We start from the raw sequence: 24,988 nt of genomic DNA, 5'->3' as shown, positions 1-24,988 counted from the left end.
GAAACTGACTATAAAAAGTTAATTATTCTGTAACAATATAATAATGTAGTAGAGGTATTCTGAGACTAACATCTAGCACTTAGAAGAGTCTTGGTCATAAAATTGCTAGGGAGAAAAAGTTCTCTTTAGAGGTCCAAAGAGAAGTGGTATTATCCAAGCCACCTACTCTCTCCTAGTGGCTGAGAAAATACACCTGAAGCTGGAAGTTACTACAGGTATATATAGCACAAGGTAAGAGATGGCAAACACAACGTTGTCCCTGCCCTTTGTCTGGGACTGGGCATCTATAATTGCAAGGGTAGGAAGAAGCAGGGAACAATACATTCTTACAACAGATTTTCTGTCAGCTCTCAAATCTGTTCATCCTATGACATAGCTGAAATAGTTAAATGCTCAGTTACATCATGGATTAAATTGGCTTTTACAGTCTGGTCTTAGAATCTCACTATTTACAACATTGCTTCAGTGGAAAAATATTATAATCAACTTTAAGTTTTGTGAGAAAAAGCCAATAACAAAGAAGAAACTGAAGGAAAAAAAATTAAGAGTAAAACAAACTTTCTGCTACCTTATGGTAATCTGATAAAGATTCAATATTGGAAAGGCTATACTCATCTGGTAGCTATCAAAAGACCAAAATCACAACCAGCATATTGACACTGATATAGTCAAGATACAGAACATTTCCATCCCCACAAGGATCCTTGTGTTGCCTATTTATAATCATCCCCGCCCCACACCCAACTCCTGGAAACCACCAATCTGTTCTCTATTTCTCTAATTTTGTCATTTCAGATATGTTATAGAAATACTATCACACAGAATGCAACCTTTCAGAATTGGCTTTTTTTCACTCAGCATAATTTCCTGGAGATTCATCCAAGCTGCTGCATGCGTTGATGGTTCGTTTCCCCTTACTGCTGAGTCGTATTCCATGGTATAGACGTACCACAGTTTAGCCATTTAATGGTTGAAGGACACCTGAGCTTACTCCAGTTTGGGACTACTATGAGTAAATCTGCTCTGAATATACATATACAGGTTTATGTTTTCAATTCTCTGGTATAAATGCCCAAGAGTATAATTGTTGGGTTGAATGGCAGTTACATGTTTGATTTTATAAGAAACTGCCAAATGTTTTTATAGAATGACTGTACCACGTTATGTTCCAACCAGTAATGTATGATTGATCTAATTTCTCTACATCCTTGCCAGCATGACACTGCCACTATTTTTTTATTTTAGCTTTCTGATAGGTGTATAGTGGTTTCTCTTGTGGTTTTAATTTGCATTTCCCTAATGGTTACTGATGTTGAACATCTTTTCATGTAATTATTTGTCATTTGTATATCCTCTTCAGTGAAATGATTCTTTATGTCTTTTGCCCAGTTTCTAATTGAATTGTTTGTATTTTACTATTGAGCTTTGAGAGTTCTTTATATATTATAGATATAGGTCTTTTATTGGATATGTGGTTTGCACATATTTTCTCTTACTCTGTAGCCTAACTTTTCATCCTCTTAGCAGTCTTTCACAGAGCAAACATTTTTAATTTTGATGAGATCCAATTTATCAATTTTTCCTGTAATGGATTGTACTCTGGGGGAACAGTCTGAGAACTCTTTGCCCAACTCTAGATCTTGAATATTTTGTCTTGTTTTTTTTCTAAAAGTTTTATTATTTTATGTTTTACATTTAAGTATATTATCTGTGTTGAGTTAATTTTGGCATAAGGTGTGAGGTTCAGATCAAGGTTCTTTTTTTTTTTTTTTTTTTAACCTATCAATGTCCAATTGTTCCAGCACCATTTGGTGAAAAAGCTATATACTTCCTCCACTGGACTGCTTTATACCTTTGTCAAAATTGGTTGGACATATTCGTGTGGATCTATTTCTGAGCTCTCTATTCTGTTCTATTGATCAATATGTCACTCCTCCAATACCACACAGTCTTGATGACTGTATATTATAAGTCTTGAAATCAGGTAAATTGATTCCTATGACTCTGTTCTTTTTTCAGAATTGTTTTAGCCATCTAGTTCCTTTGCCTTACCATATAAATTTGAGAATAATCTTTTCTACATCTACTAAAAATCTTTCTGAAATTTTGAAAGCAATTGTATTAAATAGGTAGATCAATCTAGGGAGAATTGACATCTTTATACCATGTCGTTTTCTACCAATCCGTGAACACATCTCTCCATTTATTTAGATCTTTGATTTTTTTCATCAGCATTGTTATTTTCAGAACACAGATCCTGTATATATTTTATTAGATTTATGCATAGGCATGTACATATTTTGTTAATTTAAATGTCTAATTTGGAGCATATGTAAATGGTACTTGCATTTTAAATCTCAGTTTCTATATGCTTGTTGTTAATATATAGAAATGCAATTGATCTTGGTGTGTGCTCTTGTATTCTGCGATCTTGCTGAGCTTGTTCTAGTAGATTTTTTAGGGTGGGGGGCAGATTTTCTACAAAGACAATCATGTCATCTATAAACAGGAATAGTTTCATTCATCCTTTCCAATCTGTATGTCTTTTATTTCACACTATAGGTTTTTAACAAAGCCGATCTTTTGCTCATTATTTTGAGTAGTCTCTTTTTACTTTTAAAGTTCCTGATACTATTGGATTATGTTAAGACCACAAAAACTGTTAAGAGCAGCTACCCCATAATTATTCTCTGAACAATAGGAAATAATTTTGGTTAGGTAAAGACATCAATATTTAAACTAAGACTGGTTATATTTAATCAAGGTTTTTAACTTCCTGACAAGGCCTTAGGTATAATTTTAGCAGATGAACAACTTAAAAACTTAAGTCATAAATTGAAATTTAAATATATGGCTGACATAAACGCTGCTGTTTAAACTGACCAGCTCGTCAGTTACAAAAACAAGCACTATGAAGATTAAGTTAAGCAGGCTTTATATTTCCTATAGCCTCCAGTTCCAGACTACATCTGTTTTCTTTGATACACAAAACCAGAGTTAAAATAGCTCCATTTATCACAGCATGATTGTAGGCAGACAAACCAGCCTGTCTGTTTCCAGAGAGTGAAAGCAACTGTTATTAATCAAAATTACAGGCCAAACCCTCTAAGAGAAACTGCATCAATACTCTCCCAACCCCCAGCCCTTCTACTTTTGAACTCAAAAATGGTACTGAGAATGTCATGATACTGCCTGAAGGTCAGTAACTAAAGATGCTCCTATGAGGTTGCCTTGAGTTTTAAGTTCAGGATGCAAATTAAGGAAAATCTTTTCTACACATATAAAAAGCAATCTTTTGAGAGCTCTATTATTAACTTTAGAAGGATAATTAAACCCATTCTATTTAAAATTTATATGGGAAGATTTCTGCTTTATGAAACTATACTGAATAGCACAGGATATTTGAAATTTACAAATTAGATGATTAACTTTAAGCAGAGAAGCATGTATGAAAATAGACATTTTTTATAGCAAATTTTGTTACCAATTATGCTGCTCTTTCATACAGATTGTAACAGAACCTCCTATAGGGTGAGACTAACTGCAGGTTATAGATGAAAATGTTAAGACAATTGTTGAATTATATTCCTTGAATATATGGGTCTTTTTCAAATAAACTATAGCCCTTTCTTCAATGGTTAGAGTAGGGGGTTAAGAATACAAACCAGAGTTTCACTTGGTGCTGTCTACTGCTTTTATTTTTTTAGAAGACTACTGTTTCTTAAGCACCTACTATATGCAGGACACTTCTGATGCTTTACATACATTATCACACTTAAGTGTTACAATAATCTGAGGTAGGTACTATTCCCATTTTGCAGATGAGAAAACTGCAGCTCAGAGAAGTTATTTCCCTAAGGTCACACAGGTAGTTAAGTGCAGAGCCAAGAGTCAAATACAGATTTGATTCCAAAGCCTATGTTTTTTCCCCTCTGTTTGTAAGCCTCTCAAACTTGCATTTGTTTTAAGATAAAGGCTTAAATGGAATCTTACACATATAATACATCTACGGAAGAACACCAAAATGGCTGGTGTTGGGCAGTTGTAGTGAAAGGCACATTATTTTACCCTACTTTTCCACAGAATAACTGACTCTGCTAATACACATTCTCAGAAATATTATGGAATAAACTGAGCCTTTTCAGGATTAAACATGACCCTATATTCAAACAAGGCCTGATTATTAAACGTTTGAAGCTAAATTAGCAAGGAGACTAATGCCATTCTAACATGAAAAATTCAGAGATGTTTGAGAATTTGCAAAATTGCCCCAAATTCTGTGAGCGCTTGGGCACTTAACTACACACGTAACATATTCATTGAGCATCTACTTCTATGTAGAACAGCCAGTCACTGTTCTAGGGACTGGGGAACACAGTGACGGACAAGATACAGTCAGTAACCTCATTGAACTTATTCGAATGAGGAACACATAAACTATACAAGAGAATAGGGAAGACGCCTCTAAGAAGGTGACATTTTTATCAGAGATCTTCATGATGGGAAAGTGAGCCATGCAAATATCTGGGGGGGAAAAAACAAGAGAAGGAACATCAGGAAGAGACGGAATAAATAGCAAACGCCTTGAAGGGGGGAAGAGGGTTGATATGTCTGAGAAATAGCAAGGACACTACTGCTAGAGGGAAAAAGTAGTAAGAGATGAAGACAGAGAGATAAAACACACAATGTATATCCTTGAAGAACCTCATAAGGACTTTGGATTTTATTCTGAATGTGAGGAGAAAATACTGAGTTTTAAAAAGATTACTTGGGCAGCAAGAGAGACAAGAGCAGGGGAACAGGAGTGAAGGTGGACAGACCAATTAAGAGGCTGCAATTGTCCCAGCAGGAAAAAACAGTGATTTGAACTAGGGTGGTGGTGGTGATCCCTTCTGGTATTTGGGAGTCGTCAGCATAAGGATGGTGTTTTAAGTCCTGGGACTGAAGTAATCATTGAGGGAGTGAGGAAACACGGAGGAACGAACTGGCTCTGGGCTGAGCCCTGGAGCACGCCAGTGTTTATAAAGCGGTTTAGAAGACAACCTAGCAAAGGGAAAGCGTCTTCATTTTACCAGCACATACGAAATATATTTTGTATTCAGGCTTACCTAGTTTCTTTTTCTAAGCCATAGAGGAATCCAAGTGGTTCAGAATTTGTTTACACACAGTCATATTTTTGACTGCATGAAAATAAAAAATATGAGAAATGTGATAGAAATAAAAGATTCCTATTTAAATGAGGCAGAACCTCTCAATAAATTAATATGCAATCAAACCTTGCTACATTCAAGTTCAAGTTAATAATTTCTAAAATTAAATTATTTCTTCAACCTTGGAGTCTTCAACAAAAAAAGGCTTATAAGCCTAGAACCTGAAAATGCACATAAATTATACAAGGAGTTTTACTGTAACATGATCTGACCTGCATTTGTTTTATTACCTGATACTGCTGACATGTTAGAAACCTATAATCAGGAAGTATAAAAACAACCAGAAAGTCAAACTGACTTACGTGCAAGAACTGAGAAAACAATGAAATAGCTATGATGAGGAAATTTAAATGTTCATTCATTTCTGTTTTAACATCTAAAGCAGGACAAGCAACTAACTTACTGTCAAAATTAAAGAAACAGGTTTTATATTTTAAAAGAGAAAGACTAATGTTTAGTATTTCTTCTCATATACTTTTAAATGCATGTGCCTCTTTTCAAAGGCTTTCAATTTCAATCTTTTTAGCTTTTGGCCTATTTTCACTATTATGTTCTTAAGTCAGAGGACAAGGACCCTGAAGCAGGATGAACTGAGTTCAAACTCAAATTCTGGCACTAACAACTATTGCTGATACTTTGAAGTTACTGTACACTCAGAGGCTTAATATATCTTCATCTGAAAGACAGGAACAATATCTACTCCACAGCATTTTGATCAGGATTAAAGGAGACTGTCATGCAGAGCACCTAGCAAATATTTACAGCTTTATAAATGTTAATTCCTTTCCTTATTTTATCTTCCTTCTCTTTGATGTTTTAACATCTATAGCCTTTACATGTTTATTAAAGTCACCTTTTGAGTGCTTTTCAAAGAAAATGGGAGACTCTTATCTTGGTTAAAATATGATGATATCATAAACCTACCAGTTTTGATCAGCAGCCTTTTGAAATGCTATAATATTTTACTTTACTGGATTGTAAGATCCTTCAAGGCAAGGACTACCATTCTTTGAAATCCTATTGCCTAGTGGACCAGTAATATTTATAATGTGGAAAACATATTATACAACAATACTAAAAAGCGTTAGGGGGCTTCCCTGGTGGCGCAGTGGTTGAGAGTCTGCCTGCCGATACAGAGGATGCGGGTTTGTGCCCCGGTCCGGGAAGATCCCACATGCCGTGGAGCGGCTGGGCCCGTGAGCCATGGCCGCTGAGCCTGCGCATCGCCTGTGCTCCGCAACGGGAGAGAGGCCACAACAGTGAGAGGCCCGCGTACCGCAGAAAAAAAAAAAAGGCATTAGGCATACCTGGTATCAAAAATATCCCAGGAGCTATTTATATTTTTTGCTTTGGAATCAAGAATTGAATAATCATGATCTTTTGGTTAATTAAGGTTTATATCTTTTCAACTATTCTTTAAATTAATTTCTATTTGTTTACTGAATAATAAAACAGATTATTAACCACAGCTTTCACAAATAAAGTCTTAGTCTCAAATAAATTTGTACTAGAATTACTGAACTCTTTATTATTTTAAATTTGTGTGTATTTTTTTTTTCTCCTGTAATGACAGCTTCACACATACATTATTTCAAGTATGTTTATGTAGGTTATGTTAGAGCCTGCTAAGAAGCTCTCAGTGTCTGGGGTGTACCTGAATAAGTATTGTCAACACTTCTGCCATACTAAACTTTCAGCATCTCACATATAGACACTATTGGTGGGACCTGAATATCCTCATAGATCCTAAAGGAGTAAAGTGTCATTAGCAAGAAAAAAAAGCGTTGGTTTGGCTTTCCTCCACAATGTTGCAGGTCATTTGGTCATTTCCATAACTTCTGTAGAATTTATCTCACTGTAAAGCTTAAGTAAACGAAGAACATCCTCTCACAATTAAGGAAATTAGTTCATATAACCCAGTTATCTAAATAACAATTAAGCCTCTATTTCTTTCTATATAGTACAAGATTTGGCTATTCTTACCCTCTTGCAGAATCACATCTCTCTCATATTTACTATCACAAACATAGCTCCTACAGTTCCTGATCTTAAAGGAAAAAGTACACTTGTTGGCTGCTGACATGTACCAAAAGGCAAAATTGTTGGCTATGGAAGGAAAATTCTTTTTTTCTTCAAATAATTAATTATAGCTAAATTATTCTGTTTCCTCCCTCCATGAAATCAATTTAGAATGAAGAACATATTACTTAATGATATTATGTAATTTTACAAGTATACTTGTAAATTACATAGTAATATAGTGGCATCCTAAAATAAAATATACAAAAAAGATTTAAAATAAAGTATATAGCTTTCTGAACATTTTAAAGGAAGGTGCTAAAGTTCTAAGCACCTTTATGAAATACCTCATGTTTACAGTTCCAAAATTAGGTTTAGACTTTTAGATTAATTAAAAGTTTTTAATTTCACTTGAGACGTTTCTAATATCCAGTTTCTTCCCTTCTTCATTTTTGTCATTCTAGCATTCATTAGAATCTCCATCAAAAGGTAATAAACAGGAAAAGGAGGAAAAGAACAAATTCATTCACTTTAATGCTTATCAGTCAGCTAAGTTAGAAATTTATTTGTGGAGGTTAAGAAAAAGTAGAGGGAATGCAAAAGATTAAATTGATACAATGATGCTGGGAATTGTCTATTTCATTCATCCACATTAGCAATCTTCTTCAGGCCTGCCTGCAATAATGTCATATGAACACAGATCCTCCACAGCCCACTCTGTTTTCTACCAAAATTCTTTCAATCATCCTACAAACATGTATGGAGGGCTGACTGGGGCCAAGCACTGTTCTAGGTGCTGGTACACAGAAATGAAACAGAAATCCCTGTCCTTATGGATCCTACTTACCAGTAGGAGGAGATAGCTAATCTCAACTAGTATAAATATATAGCATGTTAGATAATGCTAAATGCTATGATGGAAAATCAAACAGGGAAACAGGGATATGGAGAATCCAGAGTAGGAGTATAAGCTGAAATTTTTAAATTCAGTGGTCATTTATCTTCATGCACTTCCCTAAAAAAATTTTTTTAATTAAAAAAATCTACACATATATTTTCTAGGCACCAATTTATATTGAGGGATATATTAAAAACACTGGTAGATATGTCTAGGTAGATATAACATAGGTAGATATATCATAATTTTTATTACTGATGTGATCAACTCGCCAATAAAAATACTACAATGATCAAAAAGAAAGACTAGGGCTTCCCTGGTGGCGCAGTGGTTGAGAGTCCGCCTGCCGATGCAGGGGACACGGGTTCGTGCCCCAGTCCGGGAGGATCCCACATGCCGCGGAGCAGCTGGGCCCGTGAGCCATGGCCGCTGAGCCTGCGCGTCCAGAGCCTGTGCTCCGCAACGGGAGAGGCCACAACAGTGAGAGGCCCACGTACCGCAAAAAAAAAAAAAAAAAGAAAGACTAAAACAGCATTAAAATCTTGAAAAGATTTTTTCATATCCCGCCTTGATTAATTTGCTGAATTTTGGATGGGCAGAACAAACAGCTATTCAATATATAGTACAACTGACTTTAGCTACATTCCAATAGTGGATGAAAAACATTTAGGTAGGGCTTCCCTGGTGGTGCAGTGGTTGGGAGTCTGCCTGCCAGTGCAGGGGACATGGGTTCGGGTCCTGGCCTGGGAGGATCCCACATGCCACAGAGCAGCTGAGCCTGTGTGCCACAACTGCTGAGCCTGCGCTCTGGAGCCCGCGAGCCACAACTACTGAGCCCGCGTGCCACAACTACTGAAGCCCACGCCCCTGGGGCCCGTGCTCCCCAGTAGGAGAGGCCACTGCAATGGGAGGCCTGCGCACCGCAATGAAGAGTGGCCCCCGCTTGCTGCAACTGAAGAGAGCCTGCGCACAGCAACAAAGACCCAGCGCAGCCAAAAATAAAAATAAATAAAATAAATTTATTTAAAAAAACAAAAAACATTTAGGTAGGTTCTTTTTCCCCCTTTAAAAATTTTTGCTCTAATGGTCAAATACCTCCCAGGCTTGCTGGGCTATCTTGGGTAACATGAAGTTCCTGAGAACTCAGAAGGCTGTCTAGGTTCTGTTATCTAGGCAGGCTTGTCAAATCAAGCTTCTGTCAGTTACTACCACAGCACAGGCAACCTCAGTGACAGACGTAACAACTTCAAAGAGAGCCCTAGTGCTCTCAAATTACTCATATTATGACTCCCCCTAGCACTGTATCAAACCAAATATTTTAAACAGTAGGAATATTAGAAATTCTACCCCCAAAAAAGAATACCTCCGTGGTGATGCGACAGGCTCCCTCCATTAGCGAGGATTTCTTCTCTAGCAGCTGCCTGTATTTGGAAACAAAACAACAAATAGATCACTTTGAGGTGAAAGAGTAAGACCCAACTCCCAAAGGAGATACATACTTTCTGGGTTAAATAATAAAGGAGAAGCCTAATTTTCCTTTCTCTTAGGTTAACTGTATTTAAAGAGCAATTAAAATATGCAGCCTAGCTTTATAAGTTTTTTTCTAGTGAATAGTCGCAGTGTCTACAATTGTTACATCAAGATTCTAGAAAAGAAAAAGAAGGCAAAATGACCAATTCATCAGCACTAAATGATTAATAACAATAAAAAAAAAAAGTTTTGTGAGGAGTCCGGTCCTACTCTGAAGTAAACATCTCACTATACCAACAAACATTAATTGACTGTAGATGGTATGTCCAGAAAAGTACTAAGCAATTTACCTGGAATTACTCAGTTATTTTCACTAAAGCCTTATGGAATAATTTCAATTACTCCTATTTCACAGATAAAGAAAATGAGGCTTGGATGGTTAAATTACTCACCTAATATCATACAGTGGGCATAAGACTCAAGATTACTTACAAAGCTATCAGGGATTAATGGTAAAAACCCTTATGGAGAACATTTCTTAGGTCAATGCCTTGGGACAAATTACTTCTCAGGCTTATGGATATCTAAGTGTGAAAAAAAACACCTTGTTTTATCCTCTTAACATGTTAGGCTCCAACTAGGCTCCTTAAAGAGCAATAAGGTTAGAAAGATAAACACTTAAAGCAATGTACAGAATGACTGAAGTACAGGGTGAAAGAAGGGTTACAGAAACTGGAATTACATTCAATTCATGAGTATATAACAGATATGAGGTAAAATCCCTACAGTGCCTTGAACCTCCTAGAATTACTTGGGTGTGTATAAACCATCAGAGTTAGGCCACAGTAGAAGAGGCCCTCCCTTCAGGAAGGACAGATGGACCACATCTCATTGCAAAGTAATTTATAAGAACCCTCATCACTGAGAAATTAGGGTTTTTCAAATGAATCATACATATGCTAGCCCTACTCGAAGAGACTATGTCATCTAACAAATTATTTTATGTAAAGCAATAACTACTTGAAACCAGCAGCACTTAGAGAATGGCTGTTTGGCTTGGGAAAGAAGGAACACTTTCATTTTTGTAGTACTATAGGGAAGGAGCCTTTGGGTAGCCAGAGGGCAACACCAAAACTGTTGTGGCCTCTCCCATTGCAGAGCACAGGCTCCGGACGCACAGGCTTAGCGGCCATGGCTCACGGGCCCAGCCGCTCCGCGGCATGTGGGATCTTCCCGGACCGGGGCACGAACCCGTGTCCCCTGCATCAGCAGGCGGACTCTCAACCACTGCGCCACCAGGGAAGCCCAGGACTCAAACTTTTGAGGATGATGGATATGTTCATTATTTTGATTGGGGTTACAGTTTCACAGGTGCATACATAGGTCAAAACCCATGAAACCGTACATATTATGTGCAGTTTACTATATCTCAATTATACTTCAGAAAAGCTGTTTTTTTTTGTTTTTTTTTTTTTAAAAGGAGGCATAAGAGGGAGCCAACCATACCCTGTGGTTTGGGTCTAAAAGTGTGCCACTGAAAATCACCTTGTGGTACTACCTTTGGCAGGCAGGCAACAGAGTTAACACTAGGACACCTGAGGTTTTATTTTTAACAAACCCCAGTCTCCTCCTGCTTCCTCCACAGTCTAGTCTGTTTCTTCAACTCTAGGCATACTTGTCATCAGAAATATTGACTATCAAACAGAAGGCATTATAAAAATTAGACGCTTAAGGTCATTTAAGAAATGTGATAGAAGCTGCTGGCAAATGAACCTCAAAGGCCTACATATAACTTAAGCAAACAAAATAATTATAAACCTAGAATTAGGAAATTACAGCAACATAGGCCAAGAGCTTTAGAGCTGCTGACCTCAAAAGCAGTCACCATATGGAGCTGGCTGGGCTGCTGAAGTGATATCAAGGGTCCATATAGTCTTCTGTTATTTAATTTAATCAGGTATTATGTACTATAAGTAATATCCAAAGAATCACAGGCAACAGAATATTAATTTTAGAATATTAATTGTAATATGTATAGAGAACATGAATTTTAGACTTCTAATTCAGTATTCAATCCAGTGTAAAAATTATGTTTCTCATTTCTATGGGCTATCAACCAGGTAAACCCCAAGTTATTAAAGACAGTCAAACTAAAATTCATAAATTGATAGTAAAGTTTACTTAAATTAATAAAAGAATGTAAGAGCTATATTCACGTATGCAAAATTACCTCGGTTTGTTCAAACACAGTCAGTGGGTCACTGATTCCCCTGTAGTTAAAGGCAAAGTAGAAATAGATACATGCACCTGCATCGTAAGTCTGAGTCACCCTAAAAAACAAACAGACAAAAAAATCCCCCACAAGGCTTTAAGTGAAATCAGATTTAACATCTAGAAACTTAAAGACAAGATTGTTTGAATGATTTGCTTAAGCCATAATCTCATTCTCTACCCACCCTCTTACTCCTTGGATGGAAAATAGATTTGCTGGATAAAGGATATCTAAGAACTACTTGTACTATTTTTATAACATTTTTGGTAAGTCTGGACTATTACCCCAACAATTTTTTAAAATTTTAAGACAATGTAAATATTCCTCCAACTGGCCTGAAATAAACAAAATTCCACTTCCTCAGAAGGGACTTTTTTTTAACAAAGTATACTGCAGTTATAGACAGCCCCAGAACAGACTACATGGAACTTGGTGATCCATTGTAAGTCTTCTAAGCTTCCTCAAAGTTAACAGAAATACATATGAGAACTTAAAACTAGAAAACAAGAAAAATGTTCAAATACCAAAAATGATCAGACTGGGTAAAACACAGCACCTTCACCAAGTTCACATTATTAGTAACAACTTTGAAAACAAATTGAATGACACGGCCTTAAGAGAGTATCTCCGAAGGTTTTACACTCTAGGTCCCATATGTGTGCATGTTGTATATGTAGTATTTGCAAAAGGTATCAAGAATGTTAGATTAATAAATCATATACATGATATATATCTGGGCTTTCAAAATGTAATTAGGTGAAGCATTTAAAAGGGAGCCAAGGTAATCACAGTCAAATCTCTGAATGCAATTTACAAAGGTTCCCACAAAGAATTTAATTTAACAGAAAGAGCAAATACAGAGGAAATACTTTTTTTTACTACACAATACAAACAGAATCTAATCCAAAATTTTAATGGCCTTTTAGGCCAAATGTTAGGTGCCTCAGAACAGAAGAAATGAACAATGCTACTGTCAATTTGCCAGCTGTGTTTTTCTTCTAGTGTTAATTCACCCATAAGAAAGATCCCTTGAATGTTTACATTTTAACTACCAGATTTACAAAGTTTAAGAAAAATTGGAAAACCATGTTAACTGCAAGGGCACTATCACTATGAATAACCAAATTTAAATAAATTTAAAAGATACATGAATGAAATGAGTTTACAGCAATTAGTAAAATATACATTACTCATATGAGAATCATTAATATCAATAAATAGAAAATATAACTAAATATTAATAGAACATTGCCACCTTCCAACAAATCCAGGAGCTATATTACACAATTCAGTTTTCAGTAGATAAGGAGGCTTCTAAAATTACAACAAAGCTTGAGTGATCAGTATCTCAAACAAAGTAGAAATAACGTTTTTTGGAAAACCTTAATCTGGGGTCATTTCAGAAAGTGACAGAACTAATACCTTTTAATAGATCAATTCTATCATTTAAGACACTTAAACACTAATGTCTTCCAAAATCATCTGGACAAGAGAAAGTGTGGCTGCCAAAGTCATTATATTATTCTTTAATTTCTAAAAAATTTTTGTGCTATATACTTTTTGGAGTACTGTACTTATGTTAGACTCACTGGCTAGGAAGTCCTTCCCACAAAACTTCCTCAGAAAATTTAGGGTTAGAATTCCTATTCCAATATACAAAGTACCTTTTAAAAGACAGAAATGAAATAAATGAACTTAATAAATGCATCCTACAGCTGAATTCTTTTCCTTGGGATCTCTGATTTCAATGAGATCTATAACTATTTTAAATTAATTTCAGAATAGCTTTTTTAAAAAACCTGGTTTAAAAATTACATCTCACACATTCAACATTTATACTCAACACAGAATAATCTCCTTAGTCACCGTTAATCAAATCAAACTACAGTTAAGCGTTAATCAAGTATATGCTATAAAAACTATATATAAAACTCCTATTTAGCAAAATCATTCAATTAACTTAGACTTTGCACATTCTAAACTTTGGTTTTATAAGATGATCACAGAAGCTGAGCATTAGGCTTTTATCAGAAAATCCTTCTTAAAAAAACAGCTATGTAATAAATGACATATCAATTCAGAATATGTATACCAATTCTATCTACCTGCAATACAATACATAATGAAGATCCTTAGGCCTTATAAGTAAGTACCTTCTAAAGAACCAAGACTTAAGTATTGTTACAGAAGGTGTCCTAAGGCAGAATATATTACTTCCCAATAACTTTCAGTAAGTAGTGGTTTATCACAATGGTATTTTCATAATGAAGGGGGAGAAGTCTCAAGGGATGCTGAATAGAGAGGTAGGGCAGAAGAAGGAAGACAGGATAATATCTGTTAAGCTGTCACTTGACAAAGCAAAAGAATAAAAAAATCCTCTACTACACAGAAATAGATTCTATTACTTTAAATGTTTCAGATTTTACTATTAACAAATGACTTTTGGATTATTGGGCCTGTTTGTTTTCAGTTTATAATAATAAGAGGCTTGACAGACCAGATTGTCAAGAGAAGAACTAAGTATCAACTTAGGTGATAATATAAATAAATACACTTTTTTTTCTTGCGGTTTAACAACTTTAAGATAAAAGGTTCATTTTTAAAGATATGTCCAAATTAAAAAAAAAAAAAAGAATAGGTACATTTTTACTCCTTTAATTTGGAAAGCTTCTCTCCAAGATCAGTCACTAAGCTACCAGTAGCATTACCATGTTATAAGTTTTTTATTAAACAGAACAAGGCCCCTTTTTCCCCTCCTTCAGATATATCGAATGCCCAGCCAATAATCTCTAAAATCCACATTTTAAGCCTTTACATTCTACCCCAAATATACTTGTTCTAAAAGATGTTAATACACTCACTTGACTTAGTACTTCCTAAAATGTTCTTCAAACCATGTCTCTCCCACAAAGAAGCATAAAAGACTATTTCAAGGATACTCTTCTGATTGACATGAACAGTTACAGTATAAGAAAGATGCTTTCCTCACATCTCATGTAAGAATTTTGTTGTCGTACCCAGCAAAAGCACAATCTAACATTCACAGAAAGACAGACAAGATGAAAAGGCAGAGGGCTATGTACCAGATGAAGGAACAAGATAAAACCCCAGAAAAACAACTGAATGAAGTGGAGATAGGCAACCTTCCAGAAAAAGACTTCAGAATAATGATAGTGAAGATGAACCAGGACCTCAGAAAAAGAATGGAGACAAAGATCGAGAAGATGCAAGAAATATTTAACACAGACCAAGAAGAATTAAAGAACAAACAAACAGAGATGAACAATACAATAACTGAAATGAAAACTACACTAGAAGGAATCAATAGCAGAATAACTGAGGCAGAAGAACGGATAAGTGACCTGGAAGACAGAATGGTGGAAATCACTGCTGCGGAACAGACTAAAGAAAAAAGAACGAAAAGATATGAAGACAGCCTAAGAGACCTCTGGGACAACATTAAACACAACAACATTTGCATTATAGGGGTCCCAGAAGGAGAAGAGAGAGAGAAAGGACCAGATAAAATACTTGAAAAGATTATAGTCGAAAACATCCCTAACATGGGAAAGGAAATAGCCACCAAGGTCCAGGAAGCATAGAGAGTCCCATACAGGATAAAACCAAGGAGAAACACGCTGAGAAACATAGTAATCAAATTGGCAAAAATTAAAGACAAAGAAAAGGTATTGAAAGCAGCAAGGGAAAAACGACAAATAACATACAAGGGAACTCCCATAAGGTTAACAAATGATTTCTCAGGAGAAACTCTACAAGCCAGAAGGGAGTAGCATGATATACTTAAAGTGATGAAAGGGAAGAACCTACAACAAATATTACTTTACCTGCAAGGATCTCATTCAGACTCGATGGAGAAATCAAAAGCTTTACAGACAAGCAAATGCTAAAAGAATTCAGCACCATCAAACCAGCTCTACAACAAATGCTAAAGGAACTTCTCTAAGCGGGAAACACAAGAGAAGGAAAGGACCTACAAAAACCCAAAACAATTAAGAATATGGTGACAGGAATATACATATCGATAATTACCTTAAACGTAAATGGATTAAATGCTCCAACCAAAAGACACAGGCTTGCTGAAAGGATACAAAAATAAGACCCATCTATATGCTGTCTACAAGAGACCCACTTCAGACCTAGAGACACATACAGACTGAAAGCGAGGGGATGGAAAAAGATATTCCATGCAAATGGAAATCAAAAGAAAGCTGGAGTAGCAATACTCATATCAAATAAAATAGACTTTAAAATAAGGAATGTTACAGGAGACAAGGAAGGACACTACATAATGATCAAGAGATCAATCCAAGAAGAAGATATAACAATTATAAATATACATGCACCCAACATAGGAGCATCTCAATACATAAGGCAACTGCTAACAGCTCTAAAAGAGGAAACTGACAGTAGCACAATAATAGTAGGGGACTTTAACACCTCACTTACACCAACGGACAAATCATCCAAAATGAAAATAAATAAGGAAACAGAAGCTTTAAATGACACAATAGACCAGATAGATTTAATTGAAATTTATAGGACATCCCATACCAAAACTGCAGATTACACTTCCTTCTCAAGTGCGCACAGAACATTCTCCAGGATAGATCACATCTTGGGTCACAAATCAAGCCTCAGTAAATTTAAGAAAATTGAAATCATATCAAGCATGTTTTCTGACAACAACGCTATGAGATTAGAGATCAATTACAGGGGAAAAAAACATAAAAAACACAAAACAAATGGAGGCTAAACTATACATTACTAAATAAGCAAGAGATCACTGAAGAAATCAAAGAGGAAATAAAAAAATACCTATAGACAAATGACAATGAAAAGACGATGATCCAAAACCTATGGGATGCAGCAAAAGCAGTTCTAAGAGGGAAATTTGTAGCTATACAAGGCTACCTCAAGAACAAGAAAAATCTCAAATAAACAATCTAAACTTACACCTAAAGGAACGAGAAAAAGAAGAACAAACAAAACCCAAAGTTAGCAGAAGGAAAGACATCATAAAGATCAAAGCAGAAATAAATGAAATAGAAACAAACACGACACTAGCAAAGATCAATAAAACTAAAAGCTGGTTCCTTGAGAAGATAAATAAAATTGATCAACCATTAGCCAGACTCATCAAGAAAAAGAGGGAGAGCACTCAAATTAATAAAATTAGAAATGAAAAAGGAGAAGTTACAACAGACACCGCAGAAGTACATAGCATCCTAAGAGATTACTACAAGCAACTCTATGCAAATAAAATGGACAACCTGGAAGAAATGGACAAATTCTTAGAGAGGTATAACCTTCCAAGACTGAACCAGGAAGAAATAGAAAATATGAACACACCGATCACAAGTAATGAAATTGAAACTGTGATTAAAAATCTTCCAACAAACAAAAGTCCAGGACCAGAAGGCTTCACTGGTGAATTCTAACAAACATTTAGAGAAGCGCTAACACCCATTCTTCTCAAACAGTTTCAAAAAATTGCAGAGGAAGGAACACTCCCAAAGTCATTCTATGAGGCCACTGTCACCCATGATACCAAAACCAGACAAAGATACTACAAAAAAAGACAATTACAGACCAATATCACTGATGAATATAGATGCAAAAATCCTCAACAAAATACTAGCAAACAGAATCCACCAACACATTAAAGGGATCATACACCATGATCAAGTGGGATTTATCCCAGGGATGCAAGGATTCTTCAATATATGCAAATCAATCAATGTGATATACCATATTAACAAACCGAAGAATAAAAACCATATGATCATCTTAATAGACACAGAAAAAGCTTTTGACAAAATTCAACACCCACTTATGATAAAAACTCTCTAGAAAGTGGGCACAGAGGGAACCTACCTCAACATAATAAAGGCCATATACGACAAACCCACAGCAAACATCATTCTCAATGGTGAAAAACTAAAAGCATTTCCTCTAAGATCAGGAACAAGACAAGGATGTCCACTCTCACCACTACCATTCAACACAGTTTTTGAAGTCCTAGCCACAGCAATCAGAGAAGAAAAAGAAATAAAAGGAATACAAATCGGAAAAGAAGAAGTAAAACTGTCACTGTTTGCAGATGACATGATACTATACACACAGAGAATCCTAAAGATGTCATCAGAAAACTACTGGAGCTAATCAATGAACTTGGTTAAGTTGCAGGATACAAAATTAATGCACAGAAATCTCTTGCATTCCTATACAGTAATGATGAAAAATCTGAAAGAGAAATTAAGGAAACACTCCCATTTACCACTGCAACAAAAAGAATAAAATACCTAGGAATAAACCTACCTAGGGAGACAAAAGACCTGTATGCAGAAAACTATAAGACACTGATGAAAGAAATTAAAGATGATACCAACAGATGGAGAGATATACCATGTTCTTGGATTGGAAGAATCAATATTGTGAAAATGACTATACTACCCAATTACTACAGATTCAGTGTAATCCCTATCAAATTACCAATAGCATTTTTTGTGGAACTAGAACAAAAAATCTTAAAATTTGTATGGAGACACAAAACACCCCGAAGAGCCAAAGCAGTCCTGAGGGAAAAAAACGGAGCTGGAGGAATCAGACTCCCCGATTTCAGACTATACTACAAAGCTACAGTAATCAAGACAATATGGTACTGGCACAAAAACACAAATATAGATCAATGGAACAGGATAGAAAGCCCGGAGATAAACCCACGCACCTATGGTCAACTAATCTATGACAAAGGAGACAAGGATATACAATGGAGAAAAGATAGTCTCTTCAGTAAGTGGGGCTGGGAAAACTGGACAGCTACATGTAAAAGAATGAAATTAGAACACTCCCTAACACCATACACAAAAATAAATTCAAAATGGATTAGAGGCCTAAATGTAAGACCAGACACTATAAAACTCTTAGAGGAAAACATAGGAAGAAGTCTGTTTGAGATAAATCACAGCAAGATGTTTTTTGATCCACCTCCTAATGAATAATGGAAGAGTAATGGAAATAAAAACAAAATAAACAAATGGGACCTAATGAAACGTAAAAGCTTTTGCACAGCAAAGGAAACCATAAACAAGACGAAAAGACAACCCTCAGAATGGGAGAAAATATTTGCAAATGAATCAATGGACAAAGGATTAATCTCCAATATATATAAACAGCTCATGCAGCTCAATATTAAAAGAACAAATAACCCAGTCCAAAAATGGGCAGAAGACCTAAATAGACATTTCTCCAAAGAAGACATACAGATGGCCAAGAGGCACATGAAGAGCTGCTCAACATCACTAATTATTAGAGACATGCAAATCAAAACTACAATGAGGTATCACCTCACACCAGTTAGAATGGGCATCATCAGAAAATCTACAAACAACAAATGCTGGAGAGGGTGTGGAGTAAAGGGAACCCTCTTGTACTGTTGGTGGGAATGTAAATTGACACAGCCACTAAGGAGAACAGTATGGAGGTTCCTTCAAAAACTAAAAATAAAATTACCATATGATCCAGCAATCCCACTACTGGGCATATACCCAGAGAAAACCATAATTTAAAAAGACACATGCACCCCAATGTTCACTGCAGTACTATTTACAATAGCCAGGTCATGGAAGCAACCTAAATGCCCATCGACAGACGAATGGATAAAGAAGATGTGGTACATATACACAATGGAATATTACTCAGCCATCAGAAGGAACGAAATTGGGTCATTTGTTGAGATGCGGATGGATCTAGAGACTGTCATTCAGCGTGAAGTAAGTCAGAAAGAGAAAAACAAGTATCGTATATTAATGCATATATGTGGAACCTAGACAAATGGTACAGATGAACCGGTTTGCAGGGCAGAAATTGAGACACAGATGTACAGAACAAACGTATGGATACCAAGGGAGGAAAGACTCAGATGTAGAGAACAAACATATGGACACCAAAGGGGGACGGTGGTGTGATGAACTGGGCGATTGGGATTGACATGCATACACTGATGTGTATAAAATTGATGACTAATAAGAACCTGCTATATAAAACAATAAATAAAATTTAAAAATGAAAAAAAAATAATATTCAGTATTTAAAAAAAAGAAAAAAGAAAGCACAATCTAGCAAATTTTAAAAGGTATCTGTCCCTATGGGGCAACAAGTAGAATTAAGAAACATAATATGGTAATAGGAAAGTACAAGATGGGAGAATGTAAAAAAAGGGGGAAAAAAATCACAGAAGAGATTCCAGTTTAAAGAGTACATAAGTATTTCTAGTCTTGCAAAGCAAATATACAGAAATTATCATGCTCTGTCAACATATCAAGAGGGCCTAACAATTGGATGCCTTCATGAGAATTTGTCATTAAGGAAGAAAAACAAATATCCAAATTTTCCATACTAATACTAGTATGGATTGTCTACCTCAACCTTCATGTAACTACGTCACAATAATACATACGATGCCATTTATATAGCCCTTTATATGCTTTCTCATTTCATTCTTACAACAGTCCCTTCAAGGAGATATATTACCACTACTTTACTAATGATAAACTTAGAGCTCCAAGAGATTAAATTCCTAATAAATAGCGGAACAGTGCTTTCACTCTTTAGACACACGCAACGTTACAAAATAAAGAAATTTAAAAACTAAGCAGGAAGTTGCCATGGTGATGCAGTAGCAGGAAGGCCCAGATCTGCCTTCCTAGGCTGATATCAAGTGGTTCCAGGCTAATCAAAAGAACAATCATTATGAATAGAAATATACAGAAATGCTGTTGTGCTGAAGCACAACTGCTGTTTCAGAGTCCAGCACTTAACAATAAAGATACTACGTTAATTCGAAAATTACCTAACTTTTATTCATGCTTATATTGTAAGTTTTTTGTTTCTAAATATTGGAGTTATATCCCTGAAAACCACACACACAGAGAAAAAAAGAGAAGCAGTTATATAATACAGAATGTTCAATAAATTTTAAAGTGCTAGATTAGTACTGTATCATTTACTTTAAGGTTCCCCTTCTCATGATCTGTCCTAATTTCCCTTTATTCTCTATTCTAATTAATTCAATAACTTTTGTAGAGAAGTCAAATGCTCAATTCAATCTTTATACATTTAATCTTCCGGTGTTCACAGAGAAAATTAATATCAAAAGATTGAACACAAAGTGCCCCTTCTTAAGAAAACCTCCTTTGGGGCTTCTGCTATTTAAGTAAGAGATGACAAAATCATCAGTTAACTGTGCTCCAATATGGATTATAACTGTCCCATATGGAAGATACTAGCCACATGTGGCATTTTAAATTTAAATTATTGGAAATTAATAAAATTTAAAATTCAATTCCACAGTCATACTAGCCACATTTCAACAGCTCAACAGCCACATGTGGCTGTGGCTATCATTCTGGATAGGGCAGATACAGAACATTTCCATTATCACAGAAAGATCTATTAGAAAGCAACAAGTTAATCTTCATTTGGATCTTCTGGCTCCACTCATTCCTATATTCCATACCCACTGATTTAATCAACAACCGACAAAGTGGTTAAATTGCCTTTTCTCTGTTAAAGAAAGAGCTACATTGAATGTGTGTGTAATTTATAGTTTCTTGACCATATACGTAATTTATAGTTCCAGTGAATGAAGGAGTCCTTCTCTTACTCCAGCAGCTCTGACATTTGGCTCTTTACCATCATGCTGTCCAGACAGGGTAGAAGGCTCATGGCTCGCTCATGGTAGAAGGCTCACTCTACCCAGACAGGGTAGAGGCTCACTCTTTACCATCATGCTGTCCAGACAGGAGAAGGCTCACTCCTAGGAAAGGGTGTTCTACTCCTATCGGGCTCAGGACTACTGTAAAAATCCTAGTGGCACAATCCTAAAAAGGTGGCAAGTAAAGTTTAGGAAAGCTTGCTAAGTGGAACAGACTGAAGCTTTTCCTCAGCTCACAAATTACACTTCTCTATTAATTAAAAAAAAAAAAGTTTTGTTTTTTTTTTTTTCAGAATAAAAAGTATAAGAACAACAACAAAAACTCACCTGCATGTAGCAAGAGGAGCAAACTGAACACCCTTCTCTTTGCATTCCCTTGTTATTCTTTCCTTTACATTTCTACAGAGATCTACAACCCTAGAAAAAAATAATTGAATACAATATTAAGTTTTCACATAATTATAAAAAATCTAATTATTGCTGGTTTATCAGCACATTCAAGTCAGAAATTCTCTTAACTAAAACTTTCATACTCATTCCTTCAAGAATGAACAAGATCATTGAAACTGGCCTTCCATTCATAACTTCAAGGGAGCAACGTCCTTTCCCTTTTTGTCACAGGAAAGACACAAGTCAGAGGAGCATACTCAAGTCTCCTGAAGGCAGTTTCCTAAGCTAAGGAAAATCCAAATTCAAAATAAATTTAATTACAAGATTCTAAAAGCTTTTTAAAAAGCTCTAAAGAAAATGTTAATGAAAATTCAATTCTGGGTTATAGGAATACCAATCTATATACCATCTAAGAAGTTTTCCTTAATTTAAAAATAATTTAATTAATAATCATAGTGCTATACCAAATGTTCAACAGCCTATTTTCAAGCACTAAGCTAAAATCCAGCTCAACAAAGACTTACTGGACATGAACTATGTGTAAAGTTATGCTAGACAGTTTAATATGTTCAATATGAACATTGAAAACAGACAAGTGAGATATAGTTCTTAAAGGGGAGGGAAGATTGATAATATTTAACAATATTAATGTTTTTTAATGTGAGCTGTAACATATTGTTATAACCATATATTCTGTTTCATCTGGAAAATAAAACTCTTAAAGTATGTATCAGCCATTTTATTCTCCAATAAATATCCTGGCTACATATTGACACCAATTCTGTGTTTTAAACCTTGGTCTGTTTAGAATCATGAGAAAGGAAAAGATACCAAAGAAACTTAAAAGGTTGGCCCAATTTGATAAAAACAATAACATTTAAATGGATTATGCTTTACTGAACACATTAAAGTTATCTATATTTCCAATAAGAACAAAGAATAACTGATTAAAATATAAATATGAAAAAGGTTTGTGTTTTATTAGCATGTCAATTTTTACTTTTATAGTGTCTGAAAGTTTTACAAAATCTGACTTTACAAAACAGCACTCAAGTTAAGTTCTGCTTTATTCTGTGAGAGCTGCAGGCAGATACAATTTATCAATGTTACCTATGCCTTATTTATAGAATGGTAAGGATCCGTGTTTCTTAAAAATCTTTCATAAAGAATTTAGATTATTGAAATTTAATGTCTTTAATTTGAAAATCCAACTTACAAAACAGATACTTTGAATATAAATAAAGGGACTTCCCTGGTGGTGCAGTGGATGGGACTCTGCGCTCCCAGTGCAAGGGGCCTGGGTTTGATCCCTGGTCGGGGAACTGGATCCCACATGCGTGCTGCAGCTGGGAGTTTGCATGCTGCAATTAAGGAGCCCACATGCCGCAACTGGAACCCGGCACAACCAAATAAATAAAATTTTAAATATAAATAAAATCTACTAAACTTTAATATCTACAGGAGTTCATGAATATTACAAATTTATAAAAGTAACAAGTTCTTTATCATGACCCTAGAAAACAGAATTCAAGTGTTACTTGAATGAGGTACTTTCTAGAAATTATTTGTATGGAGTTCTTTAAGTATTTTCTAACAGAACTCATGCAAAGGTCAATACAGTCCATTTGGATCAGTCACTACATAGGAAGTAAACAAAACTGTGTATACCTTTTTTTTTTTTTTTTGGCCGTGTGGCAGGCAGGATCTTAGTTCCCTGACCAGGGCTCGAACCCGAGCCTCTTGCGCCGGAAGCAAGGAGTCTTAACCACTGGACCAACAGGGAAGTCCTGTACTGTGTATACTTTTAAATTATTACCTGACCTATTAGCAAATTTAACACTATTGACCATTTCCTCCTTGAAAACAATTTCCCTCAGCTCCTCTCACAGCACTGGTTTTCCTCCAAATCTTCTAGATTTTATTCCCCAATCTCCTCTGCTAGCGCTTATTTGTACAACTTAAATGAATCCTTTGTTTTTATCCCTTAAAGGTTGGGGTTTCTTGGAATTCTTTCTCAGGTCTTCTTTCTTTTCTCTTCATCCATTTACCTGTTAAGTGTCTGTATATCTCCTTTGGCTTTAATCACAAATCTCAAGCTGATGTCTCTAAAATCTTCAAATCTCCAACTCAGACCTCTTAGGCAGCTATTTTTTTTTTTTTTTTTTTTTTTAGGCAGCTATTTTTATAAGGCTAAATTCTTACACTATTCCATAGTTCATTCATAGGAGTCTATGCAGAATATTCACTGAGCACCTAATAGGTGCAGTCATTGTGCTAGGGCCACAGAGGAATACATAAAAACTAGTAAGACCAATAATCCTTTAAGAAACTTATGCATGAAAAGGCCAAGCAACCTAATAATGTGTGACGGTTGAAGACCCTGATCCCATGGGTTGCTGCTAAACAAGGTCTCTACCTAGCTAAAGGTTTGAAAGAGAAAGCAAGTTACTAAATGGTAACAAATAAATTTTATGTCAGGAATACAGCTGCTTTCCCTTAATTTTATTTATTAAAACTTCAGTTGAAGACGTTGTTTTAAATGAAAACCAAGTATGTAACCCTGTATAAAACAGATATAGTCAGTGAGTCAAAAAAAGTATTTAAGAATATACAAGGAAAGTATAAAGAAAAATGAAAAGATAGTGCATGACTAGCTTCCACAGTTGGAAGAATTTAAAGACAAAATTGCAATCACAGGTAAGGAGTAATTGATGACAAGGAAATTCATACTACTGAAGAAGTAACACTACACTAACCCACTTTCCCCAGTAAGAAAAGGTATTAAAGACTAAAATGGTCTCTGAGACATCTATGAACAGCTCCCAAACTATATCTGCTGTTCAAACATGTCAGATGTTGATGAAGTGATAATTCTTTTTATTTATAAGATTTATTCCCCTTATTAAAATTTAGCATCAAAAACTGAATGCTGTGACTAACATATTGATACTGTAAATTTGATTGCTATCTTACAATGCATGGACTATTCGCAT

At 35.5% G+C, this 24,988-nt stretch overlaps 1 protein-coding gene across 1 annotated transcript in view; it reads right to left on the bottom strand.

The window, feature by feature from the left end:
• The window catches only part of AGPS (alkylglycerone phosphate synthase), a 135,731-nt gene that overhangs the window by 8,576 nt on the left and 102,167 nt on the right, over positions 1-24,988 (bottom strand). Inside the window, exons 17-19 of the mRNA XM_065880596.1 lie at positions 21,933-22,022; positions 11,828-11,927; positions 9,491-9,548 (exon numbers count right to left, since the gene is read on the bottom strand). Of these exons, the coding sequence (XP_065736668.1) occupies positions 9,491-9,548; positions 11,828-11,927; positions 21,933-22,022 (248 nt within the window). The remainder of the gene's footprint in view (positions 1-9,490; positions 9,549-11,827; positions 11,928-21,932; positions 22,023-24,988) is intronic.

Source organism: Phocoena phocoena, chromosome 7 (assembly GCF_963924675.1).
Source record: "Phocoena phocoena chromosome 7, mPhoPho1.1, whole genome shotgun sequence".
Lineage (NCBI taxonomy): Eukaryota > Metazoa > Chordata > Mammalia > Artiodactyla > Phocoenidae > Phocoena > Phocoena phocoena.
This window is presented reverse-complemented; position numbering and strand designations above follow the sequence as displayed.